Genomic DNA, 14,110 nt, shown 5'->3' with positions numbered 1-14,110 from the left:
AAATAATCATAAAATTCATAATAATCAAACCCAAATTATTTATAAATAAAATATTAATTTTTGGACTAACTATTATATTATTTATTTGGTTTTTCATTTTAAAAAATGATATTCAATATCCAAAATCCATTACGAGCAATCAAAAATCATTCCAAATGCAAACAAATAACAAACACTTAAAATAAAATTTATTACCATTAACAACTAAATGTATTACTTTTATTTGATGATTTTCATAGTGTCACAAATCTACCCCTCTTAAAAAGAATCTCGTCCTCGAGATTAAGAAAGGCTAGCACGAAAGTAAAGGAGATACAAGGTTTATTTGTAGGTTCTTAGTTCACATTGAACTCTTCTAAACTTCAGGAACTTCTTCATTTCTTCGCTCCGCAATGACTACTAATCAAGCGATCTTCATCATCGTACTTATAACTGGTTGGTCTTCTGGATTATTGTTTGGGTCTTGTTTGGCAGCTTTCTTCTCTAGTTGGTCTAGACGCTTCTTGGGGCATTCGCGAATAATATGTTCTTCATTCTTGCAGTAGAAGCAAGCACCTCTTGCTTTGAGTTCTTTGCGAGTCAACTTTGCTTGACCAACGGTTGATGAGGGATGATTGGGTGTTTGTATCCCATTTAGCTGAATCTGGCTTGATTCTTCTGTTTGGGTATCCATGTGTTTCGGGGCTTTTTCTTGTGGTTGAGGTGGATCACTCATGTATCCAAACATTATTCTATTCCTTTTGTTGTTCTTCACGATGTTGATGGAAGTTTCTATGCATTTTGGTTCATATCCCATGTCTAGAGACTGAGATAGCTTAATCTCGGGGATGTTTGGTAGTGAAATCTTCTCAGGACAGTTACGGAAGTAATGACCTTCACGTCCACATTGATAGCAAGCTTTTCTTGAAGTTATTTCTTGACTTTTTCCATGTTTCCATTTTTGTTTCTTGGATCTGATGCGACCATGAGGCTGAAACTGTGTGCAAGTAATAGTCCATCCATCAATGTAACACTCATGTGTTTCTTCTTGGGGCTGGGCATCCTTGTGATGTTTCCCTTTTGGAATACTTTGCAATTCATCAACTGACAGTGCATTAGGTATGAGAGAATCTGCTATTAGTTGTTCTTGGGGAGACATCTGTCTGTTTATGCCAGAAAATAAAATCTAGTTCTTCTGTTTTGTAGTTTCACTTTCGTTTGTACTGATCTGGCGACAAGGAATTCCATAGTACTCACAACAACAACATGTTCCAAGGTCACTTGTTTGTTGGTTTGGTTGTGCATCCTTTTGGGTCTTGAATGTCTGTTCATCAGCTGTTTTATTTATAGTGTTGTTTTGACTTGCCAACACACCACATTCTTTGCATTGAGTGACATCACTTGTAGTTGACATTCCAATGTCTGACATCTGTATGGGTATGGAAGAATGGAAGGGAAGAAAGGGTTGAGCAAAGACAAATTATAGAGAGCAGAGAAAACTCATCTATCTAAGGTTTTACCTAGCTAACTGGTGTCATTGTGGACAAAAGTCACACAATACACCAACAATCATTTCAAAGAAACAAATCAAACATGAACACAAAGGACAATGAACTCAAGCATACCAGCACAACACAATCCAATTCTACTCATTCAACCAAAACAAAAGGTGAGACAAGGTTTAGAATAAGAAGGATATTATAACATCAAGGAGTTGGATAAGAATTATCAAGGAGTTAGACAAGACATATTCGTCGGTGGCTAAGAGTGAAATAAGATAACCATGAACTATTAAAGTAAGGATAAATGATACAACCAAGGATATGAAGTGAGTTAGGGAAAAAGTATTATCAAGGAGAAAAGTAGACAAGGGTGATTCCACAAATCTGAACCCCCCTGGCCTCATCTAACGATCGGACAAGACAAGGGTGATTTTACCTCAAAATTGTGGCACAGCTATCGGGCATGGCATACACGTCATGGCGGGACAAGGACGACGGAGCAGTACCCAGCCCACTTCTGCTCCTGCTCCGACAGCACCTGCGCGCATCGTTTATGGATCATCTGGTTAGCCAAATTTAAAGGGTGCTACAAGAGATTAGTCAAATTTACTGATTTAACTACTCTCTAAAATATATTTTACAAAAAAAAAAGAGTGCACTCGTCCAATAGACTCTGTAAATTCAGAACTCTGTATGGCGAGTGAAGCAGGCTGGAAGGTGTACGGGAGCTACTAAATTTGAAAAACCATTTACAGTGTCTATTGGAAACGTTTTTCTTCTTATAATAGACAAACTTAACTTTACAAAAATATACGGTTAGTCCCTTGGAGTTGCTCTAAACAGCCTAATGCTATGTGGCTTTATCTCCGTCACTAAGCGAAGAAGAAAGGATCATCGTCTTGGCCCAGCGCTGCTGCGGCCTGACAGGACAGGATTAGGAGGCTGGATGCACGGCCCACTGGGTGCCATTTGTTTATTTACTGCAGTGCAGGCAGTAAGTACTGTGGTATTGAAGCCTTCACATTGAATGTATTAAAATTTGATAACTGCTTACACCAGACTAGGAAAGAGTATACCGGTTCCCCTTTCACAACAAATCATGTTGCATCTTAACTATATAGGGTTTTTCAGTAAGATTAGAGCCAGAAAGCATGCTGCTACAATGGATCCTAAGCAGCTAAGAAAAAAATTGAACACAGTAGAGTAGATCATCTGCCAGATGTCCATATGTCTCACGGGTCGCAAGTTAAAGTGCAGGACATTATTTTAAGAGAACAACCAGAACCAGCTAAGTAGTAAATATTTCAACTCACCAGAATGCCGTATACCAATAAATTTCACTTTCTCAAACTTTATGCGCTTTCTGAACTAATGTTGAATGGCTCCTCATGCACTGCACCGATCACCAGCAATGACAATATATCAGTGCCATGTCATTCATCATAACGTAAGCTCGGAATGGGAAATTATACATACAATTCAAAGGCTGTAGGAGGATAATTCTGAGACATCTCTTACCAGAGTTCATAAGGCCACTGGAAATAAAAGGTAAAACTATGCGGATCTTACATGGTGAGAACTTTTAATCCACATTGCACTAATTTAATATGGTTGAAACTTCTTTATTAATTGAACAGACCATTTTTTTCTCTCTTTTCTTTAATGAAAAAGATACGTGTTTCTGATGTGTGTTCAAGAAAAAAATGGAACAAACTATGTTTAATGAACCTTTCTGATTTATGCAAACTTAATTACACAAGAGAATCTGGTTCGACCATTGTAATCTCCAGTGATTTCAATCTTCATAAGGCATGACAAAGGCAGCACTTTCACAACTAACTAACATATCTGATGCACTAAGAGGAACAAAACTAGATACATCATATTAGGCAGAATACACTGCCCTGACAACTGCCTAGCCTTATTGCAGCTGATAAGTGCTGACTAACGTCAGCTGACAACTGATAAGTGATGACTAACGTCAGTTGACAAATAGGAGATGATTGCTAAGGGCCGCTGGGAATCAAGACTATAAGGACATTCTTATTCTTTATCATCATGGCTACAATTACTGGCATCACATTCAATCTCGTCTTCACTATTCTCCACAGCATGCGCAAGCGAATTGGCTTGCAGCGTCTTAAAACTGCTTATGAAGTCGGTTGCTTCTGAGATGAGAGCATTTTTAGCAGCCTTCAGACTACCAGCTTGCTGCTCAGAAAGAGACTTCCCAGAATCAGCAGCTTTAGAGCCAGCTGGAGCCCTTCTGCGAGGCCTTTTTGCTCCTTCTCTACGTGCCAATTTATCAATGTACCTCTCATGTAGGATAACATTCTTTATAGGCTTTAGAACTCCTGGGCTGGGATCAGATGATTTAGTTCTTAACCTTGAAAATGGTTTCTTTCGTGCTGAAGACCTTCCACTGTGCTTGCCTAGAGAATCTGAATTCATATAACTGTCAGGAGTCCCAGGAGAATTGTCAAAAGATAAGTTCAATTGTAAGGCACTTGGTGAGCTTCAAAAACTGAGAAGTGGTCAGCCTCTTGAGCTTGGTCAATGCGGCAATGTTTCTGCAACAAATGCCTCACTGTCTTCTGTGCTACTAGACTCTTCTGTTTAGCGGACTTTCGCATTCCAACTGTAGGTTCCAAGATATTTGGAGGTTTTGGATCAGACAATGTGAGATTTCCTATAGGATAAAATGTTGTTTTACTTGCTCTGGGACGTGGGGCAATTGGAGTCGGTGTTGAGAGGTCAGTATAAATTCTGTTGAAGCAATCTTCAGCAGATCTCCCTGGCACCTGAAAAGAGTTGTGTCAAAAATCACTGATCTAATTAATGACAAAGGATGAACTCAACAAATAAAAGAAGAAATATGCTAGATAAGAAACAGGACCTATTACTGAAATATTTCAGTGAAGTATATAAAAGAAATGTAAACTGGCACTACGAAACCACAGGCTATTTTGATTGTGCGATCACAAGACCATTAGTCCCCAAGTTTTTACATTTGTGCAATTAATTTTTAAAAGCTAATGGTAAATTTGATGAATTGAAACCCCACAGCTATTCACCTTTTTTAAAGATGATTAATTATTTGAATCTGTCTAATCATACCCTTTTGTTAACAGAATTAGCAAATCAGTGCACTATAGAAAAAAAGAATGAACTGTTATTGAAACTTAATGATGTATGAGTTTCTGCTAAAACAGTGCATTAGAATCTTTGTATATACCGAAAAAAGGAACCAAATTGATCAGCACAAAAACTTAGTTCCATAGAATATTAACAGTGTTAATATTATCAAGGACCATATATATGAGTCATTTCAAAGTGGGTGATCATCACCTAGGGTGACCGTATATATATCTACATGTGTGCGTGTGGGTGGGTGGACAGGCGGGCGGTAGGCCCATAAACCTACGAGGACACCTATATATTGCTATCATCCCTAAGGGAGATTATCTTCTCAAATCCCCAAGGTTAGTAACAAACAAGTCTAGTCAACGAAGGGTTTGTTTGGAAGTAAAGTATTTTTGTAGTTTCTAGGCAAAACCATAGCTTATAGGAATACCGGACTATTTTGTGCCATAAGGTGTTTGGTTGCATTCCTAAAACCAATGTTTTCAAAACCATGATATTCTAGATACCATGGTATTTTTTGAGTATTAGAAACTCTACTCCAACCCAAAGTTTTCATGGCATGACTAGCTTTCGTCTAAATATCATGGTCTACAATGTTGTATCCAAACAATGTTTCTCAAGACCAAGGTATTCTTGGAGCTAGCCAAACATATGGTATTGCCATGACAAGTGCAATGTATAGTATTGTAAAACTATGGTTTTAAGAAACGTTGTTGGCAAACAGGCCCTTATGGATCTTCATATAACACCCGTATCATAGATATATTTCTAAAACCTTGATATTTGAAATGGATTGTCGAAACAAAAAAAATTAAAAAATAACATGTGAACAGACCATGTGCACTGAGATTCATTTCTGAAAAATGCGAGAACTTTTGGCCACAATACTTCAGCATTATTGTTCTTGTTTCATGTAAGCAAGTCAAACTAGTAAAACAATATTTCTTCGGTCAGCTCTTGCCACTTATAGGAAATGAAAAGGACGCTAAAGCAAGTGATGTGAAGGCTTGGTACCATTTTTGAAACCCTCTTCCAGAAATGTGGGGATGGTCGGGCACTGAAGTAAGCTTTGCGCAATGCCATGTCCTGCTCTTTTGTCCCATCATCAGGACCACAAAAAAATTCTATTCCTTCTCTCTCAGTCCCACTGGGCTTGTTGATGTTTTCATCAATGTTTGCCAATCTCACATCACCAACTTTAAGCTTCACCTCGGTAGAAGGGTCATTTTCAATCCTTCTGTGGGTGGATTTTCTGGATTCATTGCAAGATGCAATTTCTTGGTGATACGCAGAGAATGGTCCAGGGTCCTGGCAACTTTGCTTCTTCGATAACAACCTCCTTTCTGTTCCTCTCTTCCTCTTTCCTGTTTGCACTTTAATGGTTGGGCTTTAACTCTTGCTTGTCACTCTTTTTGTTAGATAAATCTGAAATATCTTTCCTAGGAGGAAATCCAGCACTTTCCCTATTCCCTTTCAGGCTCTCTTGATTTTTGTCTTTCCTATAAGCATTTTTAGTCTTTCTGTTAGGATAGGTCTCACAGCGATTTGGTGGCAACAGTGACTTGCTCAAACTTTTATCTTCCAGATGGAATCGTGGGGACCTGCGGAGAGGTGTAATTGCTGATTATCAGCCCTAGATTTACATTCCTACAAGAGGAAGTTCAAATTATACTGCTATTTCTCATAAACTATGAATCATGTATGAAATGAATCAAGCTTCTAACTAACAAACATGATAACATTCAGGAATGACCAAAATATATGGTACTGGTAAAAATAAACATAGGAGTCAAGCAGGTGCAGCCCCTACCTCGTTTACATCATCGTCTATCATAATTGGATGCTCATGGTCTCTTCCAGCGAGCCGCGACGACCCGCGTAAGAGAGCCCTGGGCTGCTGTGCAGCAGCTCCAGCGTGGCGACCTCTCGCGGTCTTCTTGCGGGCAGTATGCTTCTTACATGTTTGGAGCTCCTCTTTCTCCTCCGGGTTCTTGGTCTGGGAAGGGGGCCTCCTCTTGGGAAAACTTTGAGGGGTCGCGTGGTGAGAGCGCAGCCGCCCTTTCCATGGCGACATTGGTGTGTACACATGTTCAACCAATAGCTCTTGTCGCAAAAAAAAACGAAGTCAGTATGCAGAATACATATATAAACTTGCAATTATATCAGATCCGAGTAGAAATACCGCAATCTGTATTGAATTAGGGTTCGTGGTACTCGGCTTCGCACTCGCACAACAAGAAGGGACGAGAAGGGATGCCCACTGCGTAGCGCATACCTGGTGGGTGCTCGTCGCCGACAACCGGCCTGACGAAGACCGGCAAAGGCACCTGGCGTAGGGCGGCGGCCACCCAGTTGCGCCACGAGAGAAAGAGAGAGAGGAGAGCGCGGGGCAGACGGGAGAAGAGATTGCCGTTTAGTCACCTGAAGATGGGCTGGGCGTTTGGGTATCTTTTTGAGATGAACTCCATTGGAGTTATGGCGGGAAATTCGAATTTCAGATTATTGAGAGTTGATTTAGTGTTTTCAAGTGTTTTTTTATATTTTTTGAAACCGTGTGGTTTTCAAATTTGGATTCTTATGCCATCTCTAACAGATTTTGTATCATATCATCTATCACATCCCTTATTTTAGACTTCACTCAGCAAAAAGTGTCATCAACAGTTTGATATCATCCATTTTACACGATCCACCAAATACAGCCTTAGCAACCTCGGCCATTGGCTTGTTCGTTTCACCGTTAATCCATATGGATTGGATGATATTGAGTCGTTTGAATTCATAGCAAGTCAAAATTTATCCCAATCCATTTCAATACACTCTGATCCATATTAAATTAAAATAACCGAACAAGGGCTTACTAAATATTTTATGAAAGTGGCATGCATATCTTTTCTCTTCTCTTCTTCTCTACTCCTTTAAAACACGAGTTCCCACTTTCAAGTGTCACACGCGTAGATGAAACCATCCGCGTGGCCGCCTCCTCGCCCACCGTGACTTTGGGAGCGCACCACATTCTCCGCGCTTTCATCTCTGCACCAGTCGTGAGCTCGGCACCGCATTGTCCGCGCTCAAACCCATTCGCCCCCAAGACGCTTCCGCATCCTCCACACTGAAACTCATCGGCCGCCTCTGCGCCAGCCATGACCTCGAGACTGCATCCTCTGCCCGCCTCTCACGACGCCATCATAGCATCCCATCCCCTCTCTCGCCTCGTTGTGGATAAGGATGGCATCTCCAGTTTTTTACCCCCAAACGCATTATGTGCAAGGGATAAAAAGGTTGGCGTGTGTGTGTGTGCAAGCAAGAAGAAGGCATATCTCCACATTGAAACCCATCCGCCACCAAACAGACATCGTGCCAGTCGTGACCTTATTCCTGCCGAACATGTTGAGGTGCTAGCTCTGGTGGTCATCCTTCATGTTAAAACACATTCGCCGCCACCACGCCAACTACGACCTTATTCCTGCAGAAATGTTGAGGCAGATACATCTCTCCTCCATGCTCTCCTCCTTTCATTCTAGGTTGCCTGTTTGGCTGACACTAGGGAGGTAAACGGGCCAATTGATCAAGATAAACATTTCTCATTTTCATTTTAACATTTTAATTCAAAAACGGATTCAGGGTAAGAATTGTTGAAAACAGAATCGAACACGGGGTGTGTAGATGGCGAAAACGAACTAATTTGAAAGGAAATGCATCGGTAAACGTTGAAAATCAGAAAGATAAAACGAAATCAATGTCTGTATCATACATAGTCTCATCAATGAACAACAAATATTTGATAATAATAATATATTAATGTGTGTAACATAAGTACATAACGATAGATTGGTAACTTGTCTACAAATTTCGGTGCATTTGAACTATTACTGTCTCTCAGAAATTTTGTCTTTTTTCTAACAGCTGGAGTAAGATGAATTTGACCATGAAATTTTGTATATAGATGAGGTAAGCTGAGATTTACATTCATGTTTTTAGAATTTTTTGAAACTTTTTTAGTAGGTTTGCACGTGATTTGCACCAAAACGTGGTTTGCATTCGATATGTTCCCATGATATATGTATTTGGTGGTGCTTTTCTTTTTTTATGTCTTGTGTCATTTATCTGCAGCAAATTCAAAACCCAAATGCAATCATGATTGCGAGGACAACTTTGGCATAGGATGACACAAGTGGTGTTGGCATAACCTCCACTGTGTTTTTTGTTGGGGAGCTAATGAAGCAGTCTGAGTGGTGCATCGATAAAGGTATTTTTTATTTGTTCTGTGAACATATCTAATCTTCTTTGGTTTGTGTATTGATTTTATTTTGTGATTTATGAAACTTCTTTTATTGGTTTGAGGTAACATGGTGTCATTTAGAAAATTAATGCACAACCAAATTTATACCCCTGTCAGGTGATTTTCTATAGTTACACTATACAATTATGTCAGGTCTAGCTGCCAATTGGTTGAGGTGAGTGACTGACACACGCCGCCTCCCAAGCCCTACTCCAACTGTATCAATCTACGCTAAGCAACACCGTATATTACTACTGCTATAATGATGTCGTAGTTTATTTCACTCTGTGTTGCCGTCGACAGTCGACAGCAGTTGTATCTTTTTGAAATGGACTTGGTTGTCCAAGACTCTTCTCCATTGATTTTGTTTGTGATTTGGAACATGTTTCAATATCTATTCCATGTAGCAATAATAATATCATCAATATTAACATTACGATGATATTTTATTACACGGATTTTATATATCATGATGATGTTTATTGTTTCATATATATGTTTCATACTAATTTTTTTACTCCCGTGGCAACGCACAGGCACGGACCTAGCATGAGCTTGAAGATTGATCAACTGATGAAACTGCAAACTGCAGCGGATGATGATTTGGGCTCCTCTGTCTGTGCAGTGCTGCAAACCTGTTTACAAGACAAGATATTAATAGGTTTCCTAACCAATCAAGAGATGCTGATCTGCTGACCTCAATACTGATTTCTTGAGTCTGATGCCCCGCATTGCTATATTGTGCCAGAAAAGCTATCACGGTTAGTTGGTAAGCAACAATAAGACATGTTGGCTTCATAACCTGGTGGCACAACTTTCCATTTCAAAATAAGACATGTTGCATTGGCACAATTTTGGCTCCATAACAATAAGACATGTTGGCTCCATAAGCGGTGGAAGCTTCAAGGGAGAAGTTCTTCTCATCAATTTTGGTAACCTCAATAATGAAATTTTACCATAATTCTAAAGAAACTTATTTACGACCTAACAGATAAATTCTAGCAAGGAAATTAATCGAGGAGCAGCAACACACAATAAGACATGCTGGCGGGGGTTGAGCTTTCCATTTCAAAAATATGTCTGCGGGCATTTCGCAACCAATCTGTAGGGTGGTCACACTCACATATACTACCTCCGTTTTTTTATTTGTCGCCATGTAGTTCAACTTTGTACTAGCAGACGTCAGATAAAACAAACGGAGGGGAGGGAGTATATAGCAATAAAAGTTGGTAAGAGGCATACTTGTGCTATAGGAACGCTAGATTCCTAAATGAGGACCGTTATATGCGAGCATGTGAAGGAGTTTCTTGTAACCTGGTAGTCAAACTCATGGCGTGGAGAATTTCAGGCTATATATATGTGTCTAACAAATTCCAGTGAGAGCTAAGGCAGTTTATATCAAATCTATAAATGAAAGGAACTTTATGAGACTAAAAAACATGCAGAAGGAAAAAGAGAGGCCAGGTGGGGATCAGAGAAAACACAAAACCAGGTGTCTCGAGATTTATGTGAAGACGCAAAAAAGTAGAAGGCATAATGGAGTTTCAGAATTTCCATCAATCACGATAGCCGATAGGGATGCTATTGGGTAAACACTACCCACACAAGCCTGCACACGGTATTTGATAGGCACAGAGTAAATGCAAGCGTGGTTATTAAATATGAAAGACAATCTCTAGAAACAAGAAAATCCTTCAAGGCCAGGTAACTCTCCACTTCATTTGTGCCCAAGTTATGCAGAAGATTTCATGTTTTCAAATTGATCTTCTGAAATAAGTCTAGTTAGCAATCTCTAATGTCCAGCACAGAAAAACCGGGAAAGGTCTCAATCATCCCTAGGTTGCATGAAAGAGTGGTATTTTTCAGGAAGAAACTTTACTTCTTTCTGGTACTTCTTCTCTGAAACAATAGGAATCAGCAATGCAGCGGTGGAAGCTTCAAGGGAGAAGTTCTTCTCATCAATTTTGGTAAGGTAGGTTCCAGCCCTTCTCACATCTCCTTTTTCAAGTAGTCTTCTAACTATGATGTTTAGCATGTGTGAGTCGGCAGCACAGCCATTCTTCTCCATAGATAGAAAAAGATTATCAGACTCCTCTAACAAACCTTCTTCTATATGACTTTTGATCATTAAGCTGTAGGTTATCACATCAGGCACTGGACCACGGAGCACCATAGCTGAAAACAGGCTCTTTGCTTCATCAATCCTACCAACTTTCAGCAATGCATTAATCACTATACTGAAAGTCCGAACATCAAGCTCAAATTCTTTTGAACGCAAGTCCTCAAACATTCTCAGCGCTTCATCAACACAACTATTTTCACAGAGTCCTCCAAGAACTGTGTTGTATGTTTCGATTCTCAACTGTGTTCCTCTGTCAACCATTTTCATGTATAATTCCCTTGCAGCAACAATCCTTCCAGCCTGAAATAACCCATGCAGCATTATGTTAGATGTAATAGCACAAAATTTTACATCCTTCCTGAACATTTCTCTGTAAAGAGCTAATGCATCTTCAACCCTTCCATTCTTAAAGTAGCCATTAAGCAGAGAATTATAGGTCCAACTGTCAGGTCTCAAGCCAATGGAGACCATACGATCAAGTTGCTTAATCGATTCATCCATCTTCCCAACGAAGCAATATCCATCTATCAGTGTATTATATGAAACAACATCTGGTTTCACACCAATGTGTATAACCATATCAAAGAAATCTTGTGCTTCCACAACCCTTCCTTCCTTGCATAGGTTGTCCATTATTGTGTTCATGAATATGGCATCAGGGTGGATGCCCCTATTGATCATTTCAAAAGCCAGTTCCTCAACCTTCTTCCATTCACCAATGGAACATAGACCATGTATTAGTGAGGTAAAACTTATGATGTTAGGAGACAACCCTTCACTGACCATCTGATTGAAATGGTACACAGCATCCTCCACTCTGCCGGTCTTGCAAAGAATGTGAATTACCGTGCTGTAGCTGACTACATCTGGCCTCAAACCATTCTGTCGCATTTCTGTAAATGCAGTCATTGCCTTATCCACTGCTCCATGTTTAGCGTATGCACAAATCAAGATGTTGAAGGCACGATGTTCAAACGGAATACCGTCTCGAATCATCAAATCAAGGAGATCACGCACATCAATAAGAGCTCCTTTCGTGGCGTACCCATGAAGCAAGATGTGATAGATAGTAGAATTGGGTTTTTGACCCTTCCGAACCATTGAATCAAAGACACTCCTAGCTTCTGCGCATCTTCCAATCTTGCAATAATACTGTATCAGAAGACTGTAAGTGACAACATCCGGTTGAAGACCACTACCAGACATCTTTTTGAGCAGTCTCACTGCCTCTTCCAACTGTCCTAAAGAGCAATATCCACGGATCATGATATTATATGTCCTAGTATCCGGCATAACACCTTTATCAAACATATGTTGTAGGATTGCTACAGCCTTGTCCATTGCTTGAGCCTTGCACAGGCCATCAATGAGTGAGTTGTATGTCACAACATCAGGTGGAAGCCCCTGGCCCATCATTTCATGAAACAGGAAGTAAGCTTTGTCGACTTCACCTTCTTTAAAGAAGCCATCAATGACTGTGTTATACGACACCACATTGGGAGAACAGTTGTATCCGCCATCGGCCGTCATGTGAATCAGCAGCTCAAGAGCCTCTTGACTCTTTTTCTCGACGCAGAGCCCTTTGATAAGAGCATTGTAGGAGAAAACATCAGGTGTATAGCCAAGCTCCGGCATTCTTCTGAACACCATATCCATTGCGTCATCAGTCCTGTTGCCATCACAGAGACCCTTGATTAGCTGGTTGAGGGTCACGTTCTGCACCCTCCATCCCGTCTTGAGGAACAGGGCAAAGGCAGCGAAGGCGAGGTCCAAGCGGCCAACAGTGCAGAAGCAACGGATGAGGATGCCTATGATGGCGGCCATCATATTGACGCCGGACCGGACCATGGTATTGAAAAGGGACACGGCGAGCGCAGCGCTGTGACGTGGTGACGACGAGGAGTCGGCGCGAGCGACGACGGTGAGGACACTATTGAAGGCGTGCACCGATGCCGGTCTGGCCTGAGGAAGCAATTCATCGAACAGGTTGAGCGCGTCCTCTCGGCCGAGGCTTCCGGAGCGGTGCCGATTTAGGATTATCCGCTCCAGCTCCAAGCACGTGCGGCGGCCAGAGCTGACCCCTCGCGACATGCCTTGTCACTCGCTGTGTGGAGCAGTGGTGGAGTGAATGGGCCGAACGGATCTCTGCTTAGTCACTCGCTGCAACCAGCATAACGCGACGCTACAAGGCAAGCTCCTGCAATCTGGAACCCAGCACACGGATTTAGCAGCGGGAGGGTGTGCAAAGGGAATCGCGGAACATGAGGCAGGGGCGCAGGGCGAAGGGCAGCAGAAGCGGTGGAAGTGGAACTCACGATGTAGCGCTGGTAGAACTTGCGCTTGAAGTGGCAAAGCCGATTCCGATGCCGATGCGAGCCAGTGGGTGAGACGACAGCCCAAGACACGACCGGAAGGCTCCTCGGGCCTTCCTCACCTTTCGTGGGCCACTGCCCATAGAGACCTTGGGCTAGCTTGGCAAAAAGCCATCTTCAGTATTTTCTCTCTTGGCTGCAACTCTCAGGAGCATGTCTTAGCTTGCTATTATCAGACAAATGATTGACTTATAATAAAAGGATAGTTAGTTAAGTGCATGATGACTTGTGCAAAGGTTAAAAGTCGAAAAAGAACATCTCTACTCCAGTCTGTATCATACTAGCATCCCACACCACTGTGATCTCACCTGATGCTTGATCTCACCTAATGCTGCAATCGTTGACGTCGAGCAAACCACGTCAGGATCAATCAGGCTCCTTCGCCGGCACGGAACGCGTGCGATCAGGCGAAGGCACACGCCCCAGTTGAGACCTGACCTGATCGCCGGTGGAAGCTTTTTTTTACTGGCACTCCCACCTTCCAATTCCATTTCATCCCAAACTTGCGACGCACAGCACTATGTAGAAAAGGCAGTCGACTACCGTTTCAGAAGGAAGCTTGGATGCCAAGGAAATACAATAAAGCAAATGCTACCTTTTGTTTTCTTTTCTTGTTCTTCTCTATATAATAATACGACAAAGGAAACATAAGAAATGGAGCCATTCACTAGGTCCAAGTGAAGTGCAGTGTGTGAACTCGGAATAAGATCCA

The 14,110-nt window shown here is 41.4% G+C and overlaps 1 protein-coding gene across 5 annotated transcripts; it reads right to left on the bottom strand.

Moving 5' to 3' along the window:
- Window positions 1-3,308: 3,308 nt before the first annotated feature.
- On the bottom strand, window positions 3,309-13,892 carry LOC103635420 (protein Rf1, mitochondrial). 5 transcript variants are annotated; one of them, XM_035961723.1, is made up of 5 exons: window positions 13,342-13,892; window positions 9,602-13,230; window positions 6,436-9,539; window positions 5,640-6,226; window positions 4,097-4,282 (listed from the first exon to the last, which is right to left on the bottom strand). In XM_035961723.1, exon 2 carries the CDS (start codon window positions 13,115-13,117, stop codon window positions 10,730-10,732), a length of 2,388 nt encoding a protein of 795 aa, XP_035817616.1. In that variant the 5' UTR covers window positions 13,118-13,230; window positions 13,342-13,892; the 3' UTR covers window positions 4,097-4,282; window positions 5,640-6,226; window positions 6,436-9,539; window positions 9,602-10,729. The 5 variants fall into 5 exon arrangements, with proteins under 5 accessions (XP_020398219.1, XP_035817615.1, XP_020398218.1 ...); XM_020542630.2 differs by lacking the exon at window positions 13,342-13,892 and having other exon boundaries at window positions 3,309-4,282; window positions 9,602-13,341; XM_020542631.3 differs by having other exon boundaries at window positions 6,436-13,230.
- Window positions 13,893-14,110: the final 218 nt, after the last annotated feature.

Source organism: Zea mays, chromosome 8 (genome assembly GCF_902167145.1).
Source record: "Zea mays cultivar B73 chromosome 8, Zm-B73-REFERENCE-NAM-5.0, whole genome shotgun sequence".
Classification (NCBI taxonomy): Eukaryota; Viridiplantae; Streptophyta; class Magnoliopsida; order Poales; family Poaceae; genus Zea; species Zea mays.
This window is presented reverse-complemented; position numbering and strand designations above follow the sequence as displayed.